The 21,627-nt window shown below is 40.9% G+C and overlaps 1 protein-coding gene across 35 annotated transcripts in view; it reads right to left on the reverse strand.

Moving 5' to 3' along the window:
• The window catches only part of Neb (nebulin), a 195,210-nt gene that overhangs the window by 136,790 nt on the left and 36,793 nt on the right, over positions 1 to 21,627 (reverse strand). For all 35 annotated transcript variants that reach the window (XM_031370219.1, XM_031370217.1, XM_031370252.1 and 32 more), the window contains exons 28-45: positions 19,957 to 20,154; positions 17,761 to 17,868; positions 15,558 to 15,656; positions 14,737 to 14,841; positions 14,549 to 14,656; positions 12,937 to 13,248; positions 12,650 to 12,856; positions 11,555 to 11,659; positions 10,605 to 10,712; positions 8,914 to 9,225; positions 7,840 to 8,046; positions 6,131 to 6,235; positions 4,500 to 4,607; positions 3,325 to 3,636; positions 1,709 to 1,915; positions 1,184 to 1,288; positions 965 to 1,072; positions 136 to 447 (exon numbers count right to left, since the gene is read on the reverse strand). In XM_031370219.1, the coding sequence (XP_031226079.1) occupies positions 136 to 447; positions 965 to 1,072; positions 1,184 to 1,288; positions 1,709 to 1,915; positions 3,325 to 3,636; positions 4,500 to 4,607; positions 6,131 to 6,235; positions 7,840 to 8,046; positions 8,914 to 9,225; positions 10,605 to 10,712; positions 11,555 to 11,659; positions 12,650 to 12,856; positions 12,937 to 13,248; positions 14,549 to 14,656; positions 14,737 to 14,841; positions 15,558 to 15,656; positions 17,761 to 17,868; positions 19,957 to 20,154 (3,126 nt within the window). The remainder of the gene's footprint in view (positions 1 to 135; positions 448 to 964; positions 1,073 to 1,183; positions 1,289 to 1,708; positions 1,916 to 3,324; positions 3,637 to 4,499; positions 4,608 to 6,130; positions 6,236 to 7,839; positions 8,047 to 8,913; positions 9,226 to 10,604; positions 10,713 to 11,554; positions 11,660 to 12,649; positions 12,857 to 12,936; positions 13,249 to 14,548; positions 14,657 to 14,736; positions 14,842 to 15,557; positions 15,657 to 17,760; positions 17,869 to 19,956; positions 20,155 to 21,627) is intronic.

Here is a 21,627-nt window from a genome sequence, read left to right on the forward strand (position 1 = left end):
AACTGCATTTGGATTTCTTTTAGGAGTTTTGAAATGTCGTTATGTACTACTTATGATATAGCTAATGGCTTATGATACAGTTCATGGCTTATGATACAGGTAATGGCTCTACCAACGTGTATCACTTTCACATACATCACTTTGAATCTGCATCATGTTCTTGGCCAACTCAAAGCTCATGGCATCAGGAAGCATGTTGTAGGTGTGGATGATGTTCCTGTAGTTGGCATTGGTGGCCACTTCCTGAGACTTCTTGGCTGCCACCACACTGAACATGTCCACTGGGGTGTGGAAGGATGTCTTGGATTTCTCATAGCCCTTCTTGTACTCCCGATCTGACTGCATCTTAGCCACCTGCATGAAGTGCACGAGCTTGGGGTCGTCTTCCAGGCTGCGGAAGCCAATGTGCTTCCCTTTGGCTTGTTCGTAGGCTTGCTTGTACTTGTACTGTGAACAGAAAAGAAACATGGCAATGATATAAATGGTGCAGGCAGGAGAATAAAATGTGAGTGACTGGACACACTTAGCTTTGGTGGAGGTAAAGAAGTTAGAGCTTCCTATACTGAGGCAGAAAAGGGGGCAGCCAAGCCAGGGAGCAACAGCTCTGTGCATCAAATGGAGAGGAATCTCAAAAGCGCTGTCTCCCCTCCTCACTCCCACACTGTATAGTGTCCTTAGGGCGAGAGTTGGCTATGGATCTCATAGATAAAGTATATAGATCACACCCTTAAATTTGCTTAGAATTGTCTTTCATAACTCTTGATATAATTTATTTTAGCAAGCAAGACCTTATCATTTTTACACTGAACAATGAGCAAATGGTTAGAGGGTAACTGGCCCGTGTGAAGGGAAATGTCCTGGGACAGTGTGTCCAGCTAGTGCGCTGATCCCACCTCCTGATCACACACAAGCCTGGCTTGTCTGCACCCTCACTCATCCTTAAGGTTCCAGTGGAAGCACTTACGTCACTGGCAATATCTCTGGAGGCCTTTGCAGCCTTTATTGAGATAGCATCAGGCTTGAGATCATAGCCTTTCTTCTTCTCTTCTTCCCAGCCAGCCTTGTAGAGTTTCTAAACCAAAGGCCAGAGAAACAACAGTGTCTTGTTACTCCTGTTACCATGAGGACCCTGACTCCAGCATTCCCCCCCACCCCCGCTCTTCTTTGGTGCACATATGCTTACGTCACTCATGGTGATCTGGTTTACTCTGGAGAGCAAGATGTCTGGAGTGTCAGGCATGACATGAATGCTGGTCTTGTCTTTGTTCCACTTCTCAGTGTACAGCCTCTGTAATAAGAAGACCAGCACATGACTTTACCATGGAGTTAAGTTTGTAACAATGGGAGCAAGGGGAGAGACACATCCACATGGTGGAAGAGGTTAAGTCTGAGAGTGAGAAAAATCATGACTAAATATGGGAGCCCTGTTCCTGACACAAGCACCATCTTGTCCTCCTTTATAATGATGTAGAGCTTTGGTAGTTCTGTCTCATCAAAAGTCAGTAGAGAAGAGCTCTCTAGATACAGTGAGATTGTGGAATCCATTATATATACACACACACATATTCATGTATATATGTACACATATACATACACTTTGTCTATAAACATGACAAAAAAGTGTTGAAGTTTTACAAAGGGTGCTAAAGGCTCCACAACGCAATTATCAGAGGGCTTCTCAGGCTAAGGCTAGCCTATGGGCTCTTACCTTATCCATAGTCAACTTGTTGCTTTTGTTAAGTGCCTGCTCCATGGTATCCATGGCATAGGTGAACTTCAGCTTCTCAGGGTGCTGGCGATACTTCCTCTCACTCAGGATCTCTCCAGCTTTCTTTGCCTTCTCCACCTCCAAGGAGTCTATTGGGACCCAGCCGATACCTTTCATCCAGTTGGTGAAGTCAGATTTGTATAGATTCTTTATCATAAAGAGAGAAAAGTTCATTTCAGAAAGAAGTAGACCTTGGGTTTCTTTGGCTATAGGACTTATTATTAAAAAGAGAAGGGGGCGGTACTCGGAAGAGAGGGAACATTTACTCATTACAGTCTTTTAGAAAAAAGTTACGAAAGTGATGGTATTCATGGTGGTCTTGAAGTGGAAATCCTAAAACAAACAAACAAACAAACAAAACAAGTGTAGCTGGGCAGTGATGGCACACACCTTTAATCCCAGCACTTGGAAGGCAGAGGCAGAGACAGGCAGATTTCTGAGTTTGAGGCCAGCCTGGTCTACAGTGTAAGTTACAGGACAACCAGGGCTATACAGAGAAACCCTGTCTTGAAAAACAAAACAAGCAGACAAAAACTCTGGAAATCCTAAGGTAACAATTCATTTAAAAAACTAACTTTCATAGTTAGGCATGATGATACATATAATCCTATCACTCAGGAGACTAAGATAGGATTGTGAGTTCAAGGTCAGCTTGTACTACATGGTGAGCTTCTGGTAAGGTTAAACTGAAACAAAACCTGTGGGGCAGTGGGCAGTTCTGACAGCTGGAGTCCAGTAGAGCGGCCACCTGAGAACCCCGGAGACCCACTGAGCTAAGTAAATTTGTTCACAAGGGACAGTAGGAGTTTGGTGATAGCTCCTGAGACAATGGCTCAGATTTCAGCCCAAACCCCTCACAGCTGCCCCTGCAGGAGACGTGTGCTCTATCAGGCAGACAACGCCCCAAGCTCCCAGCATTCTAGCTGGACCCTACACACAGTCATCTGAAAGCCAGGCATGCCATACCCCATACAATAAAAGGGGTAGTTTGCCGCACGCCTTTAATCCTAGCACTTGGGAGGCAGAGGTAGGCGGATTTCCGAGTTCGAGGCCAGCCTGGCCTACAGAGTGAGTTCCAGGACAGCCGGGGCTACAGAGAGAAAGCCTGTCTCGAAAAAAACAAAAAAACAAAACAAAACAAGGTGTGGTTTGCCCCCTCCTCACTCTCTTACTCTTCTCCTCTTACTTCCTCTCTCTTATACCACAAAAACCAACAAACCAAAACAAAGCAACAACAACAAAAACAGGATTAAATTTTAAAAATTGCACTGGGAATAAATAATATGATATATCTTAATTCTGTCACAGAATCCATTACATGTGTGTCTAACACACACACACACACACACACACACACACATACACACACAATGTGTGTATATAACGATGGGTCACATGTGGTTACATGTATGAGATACTCTCACTCTGCAAACCCCTAGGAAGAACCGTGACCTGGGTCAGGCACCACACAAAGGTGACTGTGACGGTTCTGGCGCTTCCCTCCCTCCCCCGTGGGCACGGGAAGCTGACCACACCAACTGCTGACTGGTACGTACATCACTCTGGATCTGCATAGCATTCCTGGAGTGCTCCACATTCAAGGCATCGGGCAGGAGGGTGTAGTTGTGGTAGGGCTGTCTGTAGTTGCTGTTGGTCGCAACTTCCTGAGACTTCTTTGCAGCGGTCACACTGAACATATCCAGGGGTGTGTGGTACCGGGTCTTGCTGGCCTCATATCCCTTCTTATATTCACGGTCTGATTGTATTTTGGCCACATTCATGTAGTGAACCAGCTTAGGGTCATCCTGAAGACTGAGGAAGCCAATTTGCTTGCCTCTGGCTTTCTCATAGGCCTCCTTGTATTTGCACTGTTTGGGAGAGAGGGCCAGGCAGTTTGATATAAACCGAATTTATTTAACAATCTACACAAAGCCAAGGTCAGTCTGAATATAAGGAATACTCAAGATATCTTTAGCATTTTAATACACAACTTGAAAAATATTTCTAATGGTTGACTACAACACTTGTTCTGAGAATAATAAATGATACAATAATTTGCAATTCATATCTTGATTGTTCATTAGCAGATTCTTTGGAAGTGCTTAAAGGTTCCTGAGAAAGCTTACTTATTAAGCCATTATATATTTCTACCTCATATCTATAAATAATTTACTACTTTAAAAAAGTATGTAATTATGATTCCATTTCAGCAAAACTCTACTACAAATTTTAGTATTGAACTTAAAATGAATGAATTCATACTCTATTATGATAATATCAATCCATCTAGAATATATAACTGGTTTGAAAAAAATTAAAACATTGTTATTTAACCTACAGTTCTAGCCAGTTTCTCTTGTTTCACTAGATTTTCTTATGTAAATAAATTATTCAATTAAAACAGTATTTTTAAAAAAATATTTAGAGACTCAATGATATTTTAGAATACTGAGACATTTTCTTGACAAAAATCTAAATAAAAAAATTTAAGTTCACAGTGAAACCAGTTAAGATTTCCGAACTTTCCGTAGTTAAAAAAGAAAATGTATCTGTAATTTTTCTCTTTGTAGTGACGTTTAAATTTTCTTTTTTCAGTGAAGTAATAAGAAAATATCACTGGCAGTTTGGAAATAAGGAAATACTTTATACTGTAATCTTTCGTGTGCTTCTTTCTACAGATCACGGTCTTATGTACAATATGCTTTGGTAAAGCACGTAGCATTTCTCTTACGTCACTAGCGATGTTCCTTGAACTTTTGGCAGCAACGATAGGAATGGCATCTGGTCTCAAGTCGTAACCCTTGGCAAGTGTTTTCTTCCAGTCTGCTTTGTAATGAGCCTGTGAGAAACAAAGGGTTGCTTTATCACTAGACAGAACTAAAGGATAAATTGAAACCGGACAGCAAGGTGTCTTTCACAAGACATCTACATTCCATTCTACTAAGAGAGCCTGTGGCTAAGTGACTAGTTCATCGCCAGATTGTCTGTTGTTAATTTTGTAAACTGTGAAAGGGGCTGGAGATGGAGTCATAGCATTGATGATGCTGATGGAGGATCATGGGTTTAAGGCCTGCCTGGAATGTACAAGAACACCCTGTGTCAGAAAACAAAACAGAAGTCCAACTCAACACCAAAGCCAGTAAAAACAATAAATAACACACCTTATAATCTCAGCTAATGATACAGGGTCCATGTTTATGTGACAAAGCAATGGAAAGGTATGCTTTGAATGTAAGATAATACTTCATATATTTCTGTATTTTCAATCTCTCCTTTAAGACTGTTCATATTTGTGATAAACTTTTCATAATAAAGCATTTCAAAGTTAGAGAAGTTTGTCATCAAAATTTTAAAATTCAGATACATTACTACTATTGTGGCTTTCATTGTTAAGTGCTTTTAATGCTATACTGAGAGAAAATTTTAAATGGACCAAAAGCATAGAAATAATTACCAAAAAATCACTTAAAATGTTAAGAAGAATAACTAAGACTAAGCTATTTTTTTAGAGTAAGTCATCACTAAGACATGAATAGTTGTTTGGCATGGTGGCATGTACCTTTAATCCTAGCACTTGGTAGGCAGAGGCAGGCTGATCTCTGAGTTCCAGGCCAGCCTGGTCTACATAGGGAATTCTAGGCTAGTGTTGGTTACATAATGAGATCCTGTCTAAAATATATATAAAATAAATGAACAGATTAGATTTTCCCCTCCAGTTTAATTATATTTTTAAATTATAGTTCATATCATGGATTTGTTTGTTTTATTTTATTTTTGAGATGAGGTCCTACTATGTTGCCTGGGCTGGGCTGAAATTCTCTGTTATCCAGCCTTTAGTGTCAATGACCAGTGTCTCAAGCTCCTGACACTGCAGGAATATGTTATAACACCTGGCTTCACAGTTTTGGGTTTAAGCATTGTAATCAATTACATGCCCCTACCACTACTTAAAGTACTAATAACTAGTTGTTTCAGAAGTTACAACAATTGCAGAAGCAAACTGAACTCTTTTAGCAGTATTAATAAATAGTTGAAACAAAATTGTACAGAGTGGCCCTTATTCTTGGGGCAGACTGTGCATGGGTTACTTTGCCATACTTTGTTTTTCAAAAAAGGGCTACTATTTTCTAAACTGGTTTTGCCATCAACTAGTGAGTCACAGCTCTTACACAGGAAGAATATACATTAAGCAAAATGTTATCATGACCTCTAGTTCCCTGCTGTATAAAGCTTCCATCTGAGTTTTCAAATGGTCTCCATTTGGTTTGCTTTCCCTGATTGACTCAGTACAAGAGTTAGAAAAGAATTAGAAAAGGGCTGTTCACATAAGCAATATTACACAGTACCAGGTCAAATACTCACATCACTCATGTTGATGGCATTAACTTTGGCTTGAATAAACTGAGGCAATTCAGGGTCCATTGTATATTTATGCTTCAGCTTCTCTCCCTCTACTTTGTAGTTCAACTGCAAAGAAAAGGATGTGAATGTTATGAAACTGACATGGCATGAGCTTCATTGGGCAGCCATGCCTAGAAAATGGAAGAGTATCACTGGTATTTTCCATATACAAGGCAAATGCATACGCCATCGTGGGCAGGAAGCTGGGTAGGTATATTTGTATCTTCATTCCACCGATTGGGGAGGTAGGTTCTGTGTTTAAAGTGGAAAAAGAAAACCTCACAGATCTTTCCTTTTGCAGCTTATAGTGTCATAGAGAAGGCATGCTTCTGCATAAGTATGCAAACTATAAACTATAGCTGAATTTGTGATATGCTGCGAATACAACAACCATCCCAGAGAAACTTGTACGGTCATGAAGACAGAGTTAGAGAGTGTGTGAACAGGAGAGCTCCAAGCAGAAAAGCATCCAGGGTCCCAAGACTAGAATAGCCACATGGGGGAGCTCAGGACAACCTGACACCCAAGATTGGAAGTAGCATAGATGGAGGTCTCTTCACCCAATGTAACGAGTTTGAATTTAAGTTCAAGGAGAAATACTCTAGAGGGTTTGCAGATGAGAGGAGTAAATTTTACTACTGGAGAGCCCAAGACAGTGAATCTAAGTCATTGCAGCCACTGACATGACAGACAAGGAACTCCGGTTGGTAACAGATCAAAGACAAGTTCTGCAGATAGCTGGCTCTTCAGGACACAGGGTTGGCATAGGTACAGGGTATGGGGAGGGCACAGGGGTTACATCCACAGTAACAAGCACATTTTTGGCTAGAGTATCTTGGTTTACACTCATGAAGTTTATTGTGATGGAGCAGACAGTACATTTTTCTAGCTAACTTCAAACTCGAGGAGGAGTGACACCTTTCTCAGCACCAAAGAATCTCTAGCATTTATGAGTACGGAAGTAGAATGTTTCCTTATGCTCTGCAGTGATGCATGAGCAGGGATGACCCTGAAGGGATGAAACCCACAGATGATCTGCAGGTCTGAGGCAAGTCAAATGTGCCCTCCTTTCCACCATCTGGGGCTAAAACAAATACAATCTTTGTGTTTAAAAGTTTTCTTCTCTTCCTGATGGAGGCATTGTAAAAAGAACTTCAGAAGCACTGGGTGATGTGAAGGAGTGGGCATAGTAATTTGGCTTTGACAGGAAGAAAGGGGACTGGGTCTCAGAAAGGATGGTAACAAATAGACTGCCGGTCTGTTCCCCAGAAGCCTCATTTTAAGAGCGCCTCACAGAGCGAGCTGTTACACAAGAGGAGTAGGACATTATGCCATCTCTCTGTGGATCTGGGAGAACTCCTGCCACTCAAAGCAACCAACAGCTTTTGCAATTTAGACCCAATTGAAGATGATAATAGAAACACTCATCTGCCATGTGTAATGTGCCGGACCTACTTATAGATGCGCTGGGAAAATACAGCCGAGTTGGAAAGGCTGCCTGTTTTCCCTATCTTCAAATTCAACCTGATTGCTTCTAAAGTAGCCTGGGCTTTAGCCTCTGTAAACAGTTTCTGTGCTAGCATGTGTGCACCCTCACATACTGAATGAAGGAGCATGGTGCGGTGGCTTGGATATGGGGTTTATTTGTAGACTAAAGGGAAACCTCTTACATCACTTAGCTGCTTTGTGTTCTGCTGAGCCAAAACCATGCCCATGGAGTCGGGCACACTTGTGAACTTGATGGTGTCTGGGTGTTGTCGGTACTTCCTCTCATTTAGTGCATCGCCTGCTTTCTTGGCCTTCTCCACCTCCAGTGAGCCAATGGGGATCCACCCGATGCCCTTGAAGAAGCTGTTGTACTCATCTTTGTACACATTCTGCAAATGAGGAAGCTCATATGAGAAGGTAGCCTAGGGAACAGTGAAGCTTCTGGGACCGGCAATTCTACCCCAAAGAAAAGAAAGCAATTATTTCCCCTGTGCTTGTGCCTGTGTCTTATTACCAGAAACAGGGAATAAGCCTAAGCAGGTGTGCTGTTAGAGTACATCATACAACGCATAAGGGAGCCTAGGTCTTATATTTCCACGGCTGTGGTGAACTTCTTTTTGTTTCTGTTGACAATAAATTGGGGGTTCCTTTTGATTTCACTAAAACCTTTGCAAATTTGAGTTTCACCCACACTGTGCATCCAAATTATTCCTGGTCCCAGCTGGCGAGAGATTTTCACTGACAGCTCAGTGACTAAATACTATTTCTTCCCCGGCTGAGGCCAAGTCTTACAGAAATCTGTAGAACGAAATGCCCTGAATGTTAAACAGCTCCCCATTGGGGCTCGCTGTGATTCATGCTGCACATAGAGCCTTCCCAGTTCATTTGCTACGACTCATTACTTAGATTTACAGGGATGACGGTGTGACCTTGAGTTTAAAAGAAGAAGAAAAAAAGCTACTGAACTCAGTTCTGCATCACACAGCTATTACCACTGAAGCAGGCCCAACTCTGGCTGAGAATCGAAGTACCTCATATCATTAGAAGAATGTGGCCCTAGCTTCATCCATGTTAACAGAGAGACAATGTCAATGTTTACAATGTAACTATGGGAAGTGTTGCTTATTCTAATGTGTATTTTTCAAGTATCTTACTGAAGAAATAGTATTTAGTCATTTTAAAGCTGAATAAGGTAGACAGAAATGGTCATCCTTTAAGGACACATGTCTTTGGGTTGTTATGTAGCACATACTTACGTCACTCTGAATTTGATTGGCATTCCTTGTGTGCTCAAGACTCAAGGCATCAGGCAGGTATGTATAGTGATGTAATGGTTGTTTGTAGTTGACGTTGGTGGCCACATCCTGAGCCATCCTGGCAGCCGTGATGCTAACCATGTCCCCAGGGGTATGGTAACTGGTCTTGGTATTCTCATAGTTTTTCTTGTACTCTCGGTCTGACTGCAACTTTGCCACATTCATATAATGGACCAACTTAGGGTCATCCTGGAGGCTTCTAAAACCAACGTGCTTCCCCTTTGCCTTCTCATAAGCTTCTTTGTATTTATACTGTGGAGATAAAATTTCTTAGTCAAGTCCTAGGACTGGGAACATTAGGAACAACAATTTTTCACACACAAAAGGAAACAGGATACGAAACATGTACCACATGTCTCCTAAAAAAATTCATAACAAAACCCCTTTAAACTGCAGGGACTTCAAGGGAGTCCCATGACAAATTTTATAATTTTTCCCCTTTGACTCCTACAAATGATTTGTAAACAGAACTAATTTTAAAATCAATGAGAATATGAACACACCACTTTCCAAATACAACATCAATGTCTTTCAGCTTCTTAGGGAGGTGGTGTTTTCTAATCCAGTATGCAATTTCTGGTCATGGATGTGAATATCAGCCATGGAGTCACTGGGCCTTCACACAGTCCCTCCATCAGCTGCTCCCTCTGCAAACTCAGGACTGAAGTAACAACAAATAAATGAAGGAACTCCAGCAAAACCTATGGGCTTTCCCATCAATCAAAACCTAAGCCAAAGCAAATCTACTCAAGGTCTTTCACTGCTGGGACCATCACTGAGACGCAGCCTGAGGTACTCTGATAGGTTAAACCCTCGACAGTATTCAAGAGAATCCAAATCTACTGAACCTGCAGACACTGAGCACTGGCAGTGTAAAGAAGAATTCATAAGCAGGCCTAAGGTTACCAAGAAATCACTAGATATATTAGAGAGCACACTGTAAACCTACTAGGCCAGAAGAGGGACAGGGTTATAATTCAGACTTGCACTTTCAAATTAAATCAGGAGTGTATTTCAGAGTGATAGGCACAGTGTGCAAAGCTTTGAGGAAGGCATTTCAGTCCATGCCTGCAAGGAAAGCTATAGTGGCTTTATACCCCTTTCTCCTATGTGGGCTATACACACAGCTGGTTTATTCTCTTTTCTCAAGTCAAGATTATAACCCTGCAAGACATGAATACCTAAAAATGTGTTTTAAAAGATGAGACTCTTTCTCTGTGTATAAAAGGGGCAGGGGTCCCACTTGACTTATGAAATATCTGCACATATGTAACGTTCTCCATTCTATTTAATGCACTGGCAATGCAGGCAGCCATCTGAATTTGACATGTTACTGTCATTCACTTCACGTTCTCACTGAAAATAAATGGGAGCCATCAGGGAAAGGCATCAGTGGAGATAATTTTGGCCATGAGTCAGGGGAGAAAGCTATTGTCAGACTTAGGACATTGCTACTGAATGCAGTCATCTGGGGGAAAAATCACAACAATGTTGAAAAGGTGGCAGGTTTTCAAAATAATATCTTGTGGAGAGGTTGGATGTTACTAATTGTATAGACCCAAGCAAGCGTGTGTCTGAGATATTTCTAAAAAAAAAGCGGCCACTCAAATTTCACCTAAAACTTTACTCACATCACTGGCAATGTTTCTTGATGACTTGGCTGCAGTGATGGGAATGGCATCTGCCAGGACATTGTTGCCTTTGGCTATTAGATCATGCCAGTCCCGCTTGTAACAGACCTGGGGTAGAAAGCAAAATGGAATCAGTGCATCATTTACTGACCAACCAGTCACCCCAGAAGTCCCTCGAGCGCTGGGATTCTTCAGCTCTCTCAGGTGTGTGAGCTGAGGGATTAGATCCCCCAATTGCCTATACTCTTCTAGGAGACCACATCAGTCAAGGGTCACACTTTGTATGTAGTGCAAAACTGCTAGTCTCTGCACTGAATATTCACCCAAATCTGGCCTTGGCACACACAGAAGAGGGATGTTGAAAATCTAGAGTGGATGAAGGAAGGACCAGTAAAGGCTGTGTGAACTCTGGTATGCTATGGCTAATGAGAGAAAAATGAAGCTGTCCTGTCATAGGAAGGATGACCAAGAGGAGACTTGGAGGTCAGCTTTACACACATTTTAAGACTATTGTTTTCTTCCTTTCTTTCTCTCTTTCTTCCTTTCCTTCTTTCTTTCTTTCTTTCTTTCTTTCTTTCTTTCTTTCTTTCTTTCTTTCTTTCCTTACTCTCTTTTAAAGGAAACCAATGAATAAGGATTTCATTTATTTTTACTTTTTTCTCGTGGAGGAATCTAGTTCCTCTCCCATGTGCCAACTGGAAAACTCAGCAGAAGTGCTAGGGGGATATGCAACGGACTCTGTGTAAGGGAGAGTGCTACACCCCACCAAGGGGTCCTTCCTCACTAAGAGCCAACTCAAGAGTCAAGAGCTACCATCCTGAGATGTGCTCAGCTGGGGCCCAAGAGTGGGAAGCTGACTTACGTAATTATCTAGAGGCTTTCCTACTCTAAAGCTCTGTTTTCTTGTCACCTTGAGCTTCCCCATTCTATGAGAGACCCCCAGTACTCACATCACTTATGTTATAAGCATTGCACTTGGCCTGGAGAAACTGTGGGAGATCAGGATTCAGAGTGTACTTATGCTTCACGTCTTCTCCTTTAGCTTTGTATAAGATCTGCAATACACAGACACAAAAATGGAATGCCTTCCACACCACGCTGAAAGGAAAAACCGTTAACCACACGCTTAAAGGAGTTGTGCTTAGTAGAACCCACCACTCTTTTCCCTCCCTTTGTTGCCTTCTCTTTCCTGTATGGATCTTGCTACATAGCTGAGGCTGGCCTAGAGTTTCAGACTCTCATGTTCTGGGATGAAAAGGGTGTGCCACCACATCGGGCTTGGAATAACTTATTGTGCCTGTCAAATGTATCCAGTAAGGGGGGTGGATAGGAGAGGAAGTAGAGGAAGGGAATTGGGAAGTGTAGCTTGGTTATAAACATCTTATATCCATCTAGTAAATAGAATATTTTCAAATGTCTCTAATAAGACAGTCTTTTAATGGCAGTTGAAAAGGAAGATTTTCATAAATGATGATTTTAAAAAGTTAGTGCCTGGGAATAAAAAAAAATGCCTAAGCTAAATTAAATTTTTTTCTTTATTTAATAATTTAAAATTTATTTAATTTATGTGTATAAGCATTTTGCTTGCATATATGTTTGTGCAGCACATGCCCGGTCCTTGTGCAGGTCAGAAAGCACTGGAGTGATGGAGTGATGGATGATTATGAGCCACCATGTAGGTGCTGGGAACCAAACCAAGTTCACTGCAAGAGCAGTCAGTGCTCTTAAACACTGAGCCCTCTCTAGCCTACATGGCTTTAACTCTGAATATAATTACTAATTATGATTTAATATATAATTAAATAAATTCTAACTACCTAAATCTAAATCTCTATATTTTTAATATAAGTAATCATAAATTAATAATATATACATCTAAATATATATAACCTAAATTCTAATTTGATATTAAATTGGAAATGAAAAGACATTGGCATAAACATAGACATATTGAGCTGGTACTCACCCCTAAAAGAGCCCCTGCCTACACAAACACACACACACACACACACACACACACACACACACACACCCTCTGTACTCACATCACTGACTTGCTGGGTGTTCTGTTTTGCCTGCACCATCACCGGGGAGTCCACGATGCTGGTGAACTTGAGTGTGTCTGGATGTTGCCTGTATTTCTTTTCACTCAGGGCATCCCCTGCTTTTTTAACTTTCTCTTGGTCAAGGCTGCCAATTGGAATCCAGCCAATGCCCTTCATCCAGGTGTTATAATCTTCTTTGTAGGCATTCTATAGAGGGAGGGAAGAGGAGTGATACCCAGGTGCATTCTGGGAACTAAGGGCTGGTCCCTGAGAAACACAGCACTTACGTCACTCTGTATGTGCATCATGTTCTTGGACAGCTCCAGGTCCATGGCGTCCGGCAGGTAAGTGTAGTGGTGGAGAGAGTGCTTGTAGTTGGTATTGCTGATCACATCCTGTGCCTTCTTAGCCGCCACGACATCAAACATGTCATGAGGTGTGTTGTACTTGGTCTTTGTCTTTTCATAGTCTTTCTTATACTCCCTGTCTGACTGTATCTTGGCCACGTTCATGTAATGAACCAGTTTCGGATCGTCTTGGAGACTTTGGAATCCAACCATTTTCCCTTTGGCTTTTTCATAATCTTTCTTGTAATGAATCTATTGGGAATGAAGGTAGGCATATTTTAAAATGTAGCTTTGAACGTCATACTGAACAGTGAGGTCATACTTTGAATATTTTGAGCTTCCAAGAAATTCCTAAAAGTTCCCCTAATAAGAAGATTGGTTCCAAGATTCCCCATTCCATCCAAACACCAACCCCCCTTATATGCAAATATACAAATAACCTATGCATATTCTCTCATCTATACTTCAAATCATCTCTAGATTATTTATCATATCAAGCAAATTCTAAATGCTATATAAATGGTTTGTGTCACTTTGAGGATGATGATAAGGAAAAAAAATCTGTATGTGTTTAGTACAGATGTAACTTTCCTGTCTGTAGTTAAGTATCTGTGGGTATGAAACCCAAGGATATGAAAGACCAACTTCCTACATAGTATGCTAAAATAAAACATCATTTAGAGCCACTTGGATGTCTGTTACTTCTGTTCATCCAAAGGTGGTTGGGATGCAGATGTTATCAGAATTCCCATCAGTGACAAAATGTTTCTTTCTCTACTGGTAAAAATCATGAAATGAAGCATTTCACATTCTTGGCAATTACTCTCTGCTGCCAGTACCCTGGAATAGCTGAGAATTTGACAGCTGAAGACTCAACGGAAAAGAAATTTTCTGAGTCCTTGACTATTGAAAAAGAAACTCAGAGCCAGTCATGCTGAATGCAATTTGGCTTTGCATCATACACAGAGGGGGCCTGGGAATTTTGCAGAGGATCCTAGAAAACCCAGAGCAGACACAAGAGAATTCTGGGAGTTTTGGGGCATGGGGTAGCTGGAGTAACCACCCATGAGAAAAGAGCTCATGGAAAAATTTCAGGTGGGAGGACTTTTCAGAACAAGGACATTAAGATTTTGTTCTGTTTTGTTTTTTATAACTGTATTATAATTCCATCATTATAATGAAAACTTCATTTCAATCAGAAGTCATACATGGATTTCCTAGGCAAATAGACATAATGCATGAAAGGGAGGCAAGGGGGAAAGAGAAAAATCATGTAAATTAATAAAGATTAGTGATAAAATTATTCCATCTAGGGGCTATTACAACTTGGATTTCTTCTTGACTTCAAAGCAAAGTGAATTTATGCAGAAATCTACACAGTGATTTTAAGTCTTGATGGCAACTCATGGGTAGATGGTTATGCTAATCCTGCCTCCAAGAATACTAAGGTCTGTTTAGGGTACTTTTCTGACTAGTTTCCAGTCAGGAACTTGGTGACTTCTGGGTATCCCCTCAGGTCTTATGTTACAAACATGATCACGGCTGCACTTACATCACTTGCAGCCTGTCGGGCAGCTTTGGCAGCTTTAATGGGAATGGCATCAATTCTCAGGTCATAGCCCTTCTTGCTTAAGTCTTTCAAGTCAGCTTTGTACATATTCTGAAAGAGAAATCCCCCTTGAGTAAAACTGCAGGGCCACTTTGGTAGAGGCTGGCCATGCAGGAAAGTGATGTACGAACCTCGCTGATGTTGTAGGCGTTCACCTTAGCCTGAATGAACTGTGGCAGGTCTGCTGGCAGGTTGTACTTGTGCAGAATTTCCTCCCCTTTGGCTTTGTAAGCAATCTAGAAGAGAAGCCGGGCTTAAACAAAGTATGAAGGCCCTGGCAAATAACTTCAAGGTGTATTTCAAGAGGTGATGTTAAGAAAGACACTCTCTGTTACTGTCCCTACAGTCACCTGTAAAAACATATGTACATTGTAGGACACCCATGCAGTGCCATAGAGTTCTTTCTCACTGAATGGTCACTTTTGGACAAGATCTCTGAGCACAGACTAGGAATCTCTGTCTCTAGGTAAAGATGCCTGGAGGACCTCAACCTAGAGACATAGTCCGGTGGAGATGTGAATCTGCAGGCACTTCCCAGAGCCAGAGCAGGCTAGCAGGGCAGACCGTAACAATAATCTATTTTAGATTTCATGGGAGACTAAAGGGACTTATAGGTGGTTAAGTTACAATCCCCAAGCCCTGACTTAATATGCAATCTCTATATGACATGGCATTCATTCTTTCTTGTCGGTATAAAGATACCTTGTAAGTATCATTAAAAGATACCTCTGTCACCATTCCCTCAGACAGCCTTCCCTTGGTGGTGACTGGATAGCACACAGTCTATGCCATATGATAAGGTATGTGTGGCATCATTGGACAACAGGAATTTACAGCTGCCCAGAAGAGGCTCTTCAGATGGTAAAATAGCTACAGGTGACCTGTGAATGTGAGTGCAGGCTCCTTCATGTTAGTAAACAGCTACTAAGTCACACACCCAGTGGATACTTACATCGCTCCTCTGGGCCTGGTTAATTTTAGACTGCACTGTAATGGGAGCATCTTCAATTGAGGTAAACTTGAGCGTATCTGGATGTTGACGGTATTTTTTCTGTTTGGAGAATCAAAAAGAAAGATTAACGATTACTTTTCACTCTAGGCTAGTGTTGAAATCTTCAATGTTTCCTTTGGAAAGGAGTAATCATAAGATTATCAATTTTATAATACTGGAGTCCTGATCGCCTTGGGTAAGGGAAGAATAAAATACAGAACTGAATGTTTTAAAGTTGGTGTCATCGTGGGCGGTCTGTGGCACACCTCTCTGGAGAGATGCTTGTACTCCTAGGTTCCTCTCTTATGGCATCAGAGAAGGGCTTTCTGTCACTCGGAGTCCAGAAGCACCAGAGAGGTCTCTGAAGGGTTACCAGAAGACCACACAAAACAAGACACAAATGTAACACAGGGGTGGCTTCAGCCTCAGTGAACTAACTTGTGATCCTCTTGTTGCTGCCTCCTGAAGACTTTACATGACCCTAAGAACCTCATCAGCACCTGAAGTAAAGACACTTTCCAGCTGAGGGATAAATGTTGCTAATGTAGAGAAATAACTAATGATCACTGAGGCAGAGAAATGTTTACTGTGCAGCCTTATTGTGGCTTCTTACGTTTGCACCACTGATGTGCTTAAGAAGAGAGAGGGTCTTTGGGAAGGTCACCCAGTTGGGGAACTGACACCTTGTCATTAATTTATGCCTGTCTCCTCTACTGATTTGCCCCATAGCCAACCTTGGGACATACTGAGCACCCCACTTTTACATATATTTAACACTGCTTTGTCAAATCCAAACTACTGGAATCTACCAATGTAGGAAGATATTTTCTGAAAGATCCTTGAGAAGGAAATATTGCCTTCACTAAAACCGAACAAAAGTACACAGTAACTAGAACACTGAAACCAAACAAAGGTACACAGTAACTAGAATGCTTCCAGCTTGAACATAGTAGAGAAACCTAACTCTGCACCACTGTCCCTTAGACCTTTCCCTTTCCTCACAGATGCAGTCATGTGACAACAGTGTGCTTCCAGCTATTGGTGGAGAAGGGGCAGGTACTGTGGCCATATTAACAATCTCAGGACTACCACTAACCTTTCCCTAAGGTTGATGGCAACCTGTAAACTAATGCAGAGTCATCAAGATGATAATCAAAGCCACAATTCTTTTGTTTGTTTGTTTGTTAATTTTTTATTAAATTATTTTATTTATTTACATTCCAAATGTTGCCACCCTTTCTGGTTTCCCTTTCTAGAGCTCTCTGCCCCTCTCTCCCCACCTCCCCTTTTCCTCTGAGAGAATGCTCCCCAGCCATACACACCCTCACTCACCCACCCCCACTTGCTTTAAAGAAGAACCTTTGACAGCTATATTACCCAGTGTTACCCCAGGCTGGAAACAAGCCACATATCTACCAATAGGTCAAGAGACCATTAATATGTGATGTGTCTTTGCAAAAGAAGACTATGCAATTAAAAAAAGAAAAGGAATGAATTTTAGATATAAGAAAAAGACTCCTAAGAGTCTTTGACAAAAGAAGTCAAAGAAACATTTATAAAAGGTAAAACTAGAGAGATCAGAGCAGCTCAACAATGGCCCATGGTTGACCATACTGGCAGGGTTTTGTTGTTGTTGTTTTGTTTTGTTTTGTTTGTTTTTGTTTTATGTTTTGTTTTGTTGTTATTGTTTTTTGAAGGAACTCCATGGTATAGTAGTAGAGTTTTAAAATTAATTTGTAAGATAGGTGTTAGGATTCATGCCTGGAATCCTCATCACCCAGAGACTGAGGCAAGATTACTACCACATGTTCAGTGTCAGCCAAGGTGATATAATGAATTCTAGGCCAGTCTAGGTTACAGAGTGAAACTACATCTTAAAATAAACAAAAAGTAGAAAAAAATCCTGGTGTGAGAAAGAAGAAAAATACATGAATTATGTTTAAAGCAGGTAAATATGATATTATGCAAACAAAGTTACTCAACCATATTTGAATGCTTTAGATGAGTAGTTTGGATACTATAAAGGTATATAAATATCTTTCTGAGTGATTTGTTCTTTAAAAGACTTTTCAGCAGCAATGACCAATAAATGAAGTAGGAAAAATGCTTCTTACGACTTAGCCTTGTAAGAGGACCCAGCGCTCTGACACAGGAGTGGCCATACCTCATTAAGGATTTCCGAGGCTCGCTTTGCCTTTTCCATCTCCAGCGACCCAAAGGGCACCCAGCCACAACCCTTCATCCAGCTGTTGTAGTCAGCTTTGTATTCCACCTGCAACAAAAGAGGAGCCATGATTCCTTCATTGGCATTATTACACTGTGGACATTTTACGCATGTTTTAAAAATTCTTGAGTAGAACTGTTGTTCCACATGTGCACATTTCTTTGGTGATAGTTTGGAACCCTTGGATTCTTGATTTTTAATTGCCATGTCCTCTGTTTCCCCCTTAGGTTTAGCTTAATGGAAATGTGTGGAACTCTAGCCCAGAGAATGCTTGATTCCAAACTGTATTTTAAAGGACAAATGGAACAATTACATTGGGACTATTGGCTGTAGAGGTTTGCTCCTTGGAAGTCTTAAGTGTTGTATCTCTGTGGACAAATTCGGCCTGAATTGATGATCCTACTAATAGTGAATAATCTTGGTTATTTTCTAATAAGGCTTGATGGCTGTTGCTTGTCAAAGCCTTGGCACATATTGCCCTTCATGTATAATGATCATCTTGGGAGGATTTCTGCATTGGCCTACAAAACATTTGGAAACAGTTCTACATGTTAAGTTGCTTAAACAGGCAGTTATTATTTGGAATTGCTATTATATGGGGATAGTCACCAGATGTCAATAAAATAATGAGCTCTTCTAGTCATCTGACCCTAGATGACACCCAAAATTTATCTCTGGAAACAAGGTTAAAAATTGTTGTTCTTTACTATATATTTTTAAAAACTGGAGTAGAAAAAAATTCAAGAAATCAATCTTGTCCCTGAGGAACTTTGAATAGAACTGTGATGAAGTCATATAGAAAAATTAAATAACTAAGAAATTAGATCATGCATATGGTAGAACTGTCATTTGTAGTATATATACCTAACAAAATTAAATTATTACTCTGTATTATGATAATCTAATAGAAATTCCTGCCAGGAAGCTGTAAGATTACTTAGAAAACAGAATGAGTTAAAGTTTTACTCAAGTGTGCTGAGTTTTTTGTATTACCCTGTTAAAACCCCTTTCTCTTATCTTGGGAAGGCAAACTCTCATGTATACTGTAGTTATCAAAGATCCTATCACAGATCCTGTTTGCCAAAGAGGGAATACTTCATTTCTTATCTGTAAGCATTTGTGTGTTTTAATACGTACTTGCAAATGTTTGTTTCTCCAGATGTGTCTAACTGCCATGGAAATTCCCCTTGGTGAGCAAGGGACTTAGAGATCACCCTCAGATGTCATACTGTTCCTTGAGCTATAAAAGCTGAACTTCATACAGCATGAGTTTGGGTTGTGCCTGGGTGAAATCAAGCTGAGGTTCCTTTGTCTCTCTTAGTATTGCCATGACAGTGGAGGTGTAAATTATACAGTCATTGGAAGAGTAGTGTCTCAGAAAACTAAAGTCTGTCATATGATCTAACAATTTGACTTCTGGGATATATATATATATATATATATATATATATATATATATACCCAAAAGTACTAAAATTAGACACTGAAAGGGCATTTGGTTATACACGGTCACAATAGCTAAAATGTAGTAATAATCCAACATCCACCATCAGAAGAATGGATACACAAGATAGGGCATATATTTATAAAGGAATATTGCTCAGCTTTAAAAAGGAAGACAATTCTGACAAAAGCTGTAACAAGTCTAAACCTTTAGGGCATTATGCTAAGTGAAAAAAACCAGTCTCCAAAGACAAATAATGAATAATTCCACATATATGAGATGTCTGCAAGAGCCAAACGTACACACCAATGAGTGGTTCCTGGGGGCGGGGCAGAAGAGCAGAGAACTGGGTATCTCTCTAAGAGCCATCGCCTTCTGAGCCATCTTGCTGGCCCTTGGCATCCATTTCAATGCTCAAAACAATTTTGGTTTTACTTCCGTTTAACAACTGAGGCCTCTTAGTTCAGCAAGTTTGATAACTTTCCCAGAAGGACATTGCCACAAAGCACATGTCTGACACATGTGTACTATCCTGAGGACATACATTCCTAAGAACCACAGGGACCATTTCCCAATACTTCATGCTTCCTCACAGACAAGGCAGCTGCTTCAGGGGGGTACCAAGGGCAAGGGTCATATAGATCCTGTCCCATCTCCTTTCAAAAAGGGGAAGAGAAAGGCTTGATACTCACATCACTCTGCAATGCGTACGCCTTCTTGGCCAGGTCCACATTGATGCTGTCAGGCGGGTAGCTGTAGTTGTGCAGGACGTGTTTATAGTCTACGTCGCTGGCAATAGCCTGAGATTTCTTAGCTTGGGTGACTTGGATCATGTCAAGAGGGGCTGTGTAGATCGTTTTTGACTTTTCATAGTCTTTCCGATATTCCCGCTGTAAGAAGAGCCTGTTTAGTTCTGCACATCCTTAATGAATTCTCAGGAAAGCAAAGTATGACTCAGAGAAACAGCTGCAAACATCTGAGTAATTATTTTGCCCCAAATTTGTTCCTATGTTTTATGTCATCAAATTCCTCTAGAAAACGATACATGGACAGACCTTCTCAATTTTACTTTACTTTTATCTTTTGATTTTTGAGACAGGGTCTTGCTTGTGTGGCTCTGGCTGGCCTGCTGGTATCTATGAAGCCCAAGCAGGACTCAAGCTATGGCAACTCTCCTGCTGCCTCAGCCTGAGTGCTGGGATTATAAGCATGAGGGACCATACCAGGTTTTCTGTTAGAGAATAGCTATCATTAAGTTTAGGGAACTTGTTCTGCCTTCTTATATATTTTGTGTATTGTTATTCTCAGGGAATGCGTTTATCCGTTATAAAATCCAAGGGCTGACTGATAGATGGAAAACCTGAAACTTTTTGTGGCAGGCAAGCACATGTTTAAAGCCTGCTCCATTGGAAAGGAACTAATGAGGAGGTGCTGCAGAGGCACTTACAGGGAAGTGACTAGCTGAATTGTTTTGACACTTGTGTTTATGTTCACAGCAGCCAACACATATCAGTGCCTGTAAAACACTGTCAAAACACACCACAAAAGTACTTGCACATTCATGTTTATTGTTGCACTCTTCACAATAGCCAGGAAATGCAACTGGCATAGCTGTCCATCGATAGTCAAATGGGTACATGAAATATGGTTCATCCACATAATGGAATTTTACGTAGCCATAAGTAAAAATGAAATTAGGACATTTGAAGAAAAATGGATGCAAGTGGAAATCATTATGTTAAGTGAAAAAGGCAGCCTCAGAAAGACAAACTTGATGTTTTGTCATGCGCGTGCGTGCATGCGTGTGTGTGTGTGTGTGTGTGTGTGTGTGTGTGTGTGTGTGTGTGTGTTCATAAAGTGTAGGTTTCTAGGTCACGAACTACAAAGGGGGGCGAGAAAGAGACAAAGCCCCTAAAGTAGATGGGAAACAGAGAAGAAAATGGAATACATATGACAAGAAGGCAGAGGGACTGACTAAAGAGAAGGGAGCAAGTCAGAGGGAGTGGAGAAATGTGAGGCAGAAGTGACATAAGGAAAACAAAGTCTAATGTCACAGGTCATGTGTGTGAAGACACTGTGATGGACGTGGTCAAATTAGTTTGTATGCTATCCTAAAAGAAATCCATTTTAAAATGTTGTCAAGGATGCAAATGGCTTGAGGAAAACACTTCCTTGCTATACATAGCTTAGCACTAGCCTGGCCATTGTGTGAGACCAACCCATTGACAATGTCTTTCACTTGCCAAAGTCTTTATGCCTACTGGTCTAATGTTTTCAAGGACAGGATGAAAACAAACAAAACCAAAGAAAGCTGAAGCTTTCTGTGGCATCGCTGTGGAGTTAGTTGTGGCTTCTGAACCCGA

Source organism: Mastomys coucha, unplaced genomic scaffold, assembly GCF_008632895.1.
Source record: "Mastomys coucha isolate ucsf_1 unplaced genomic scaffold, UCSF_Mcou_1 pScaffold15, whole genome shotgun sequence".
NCBI classification, from domain to species: Eukaryota; Metazoa; Chordata; class Mammalia; order Rodentia; family Muridae; genus Mastomys; species Mastomys coucha.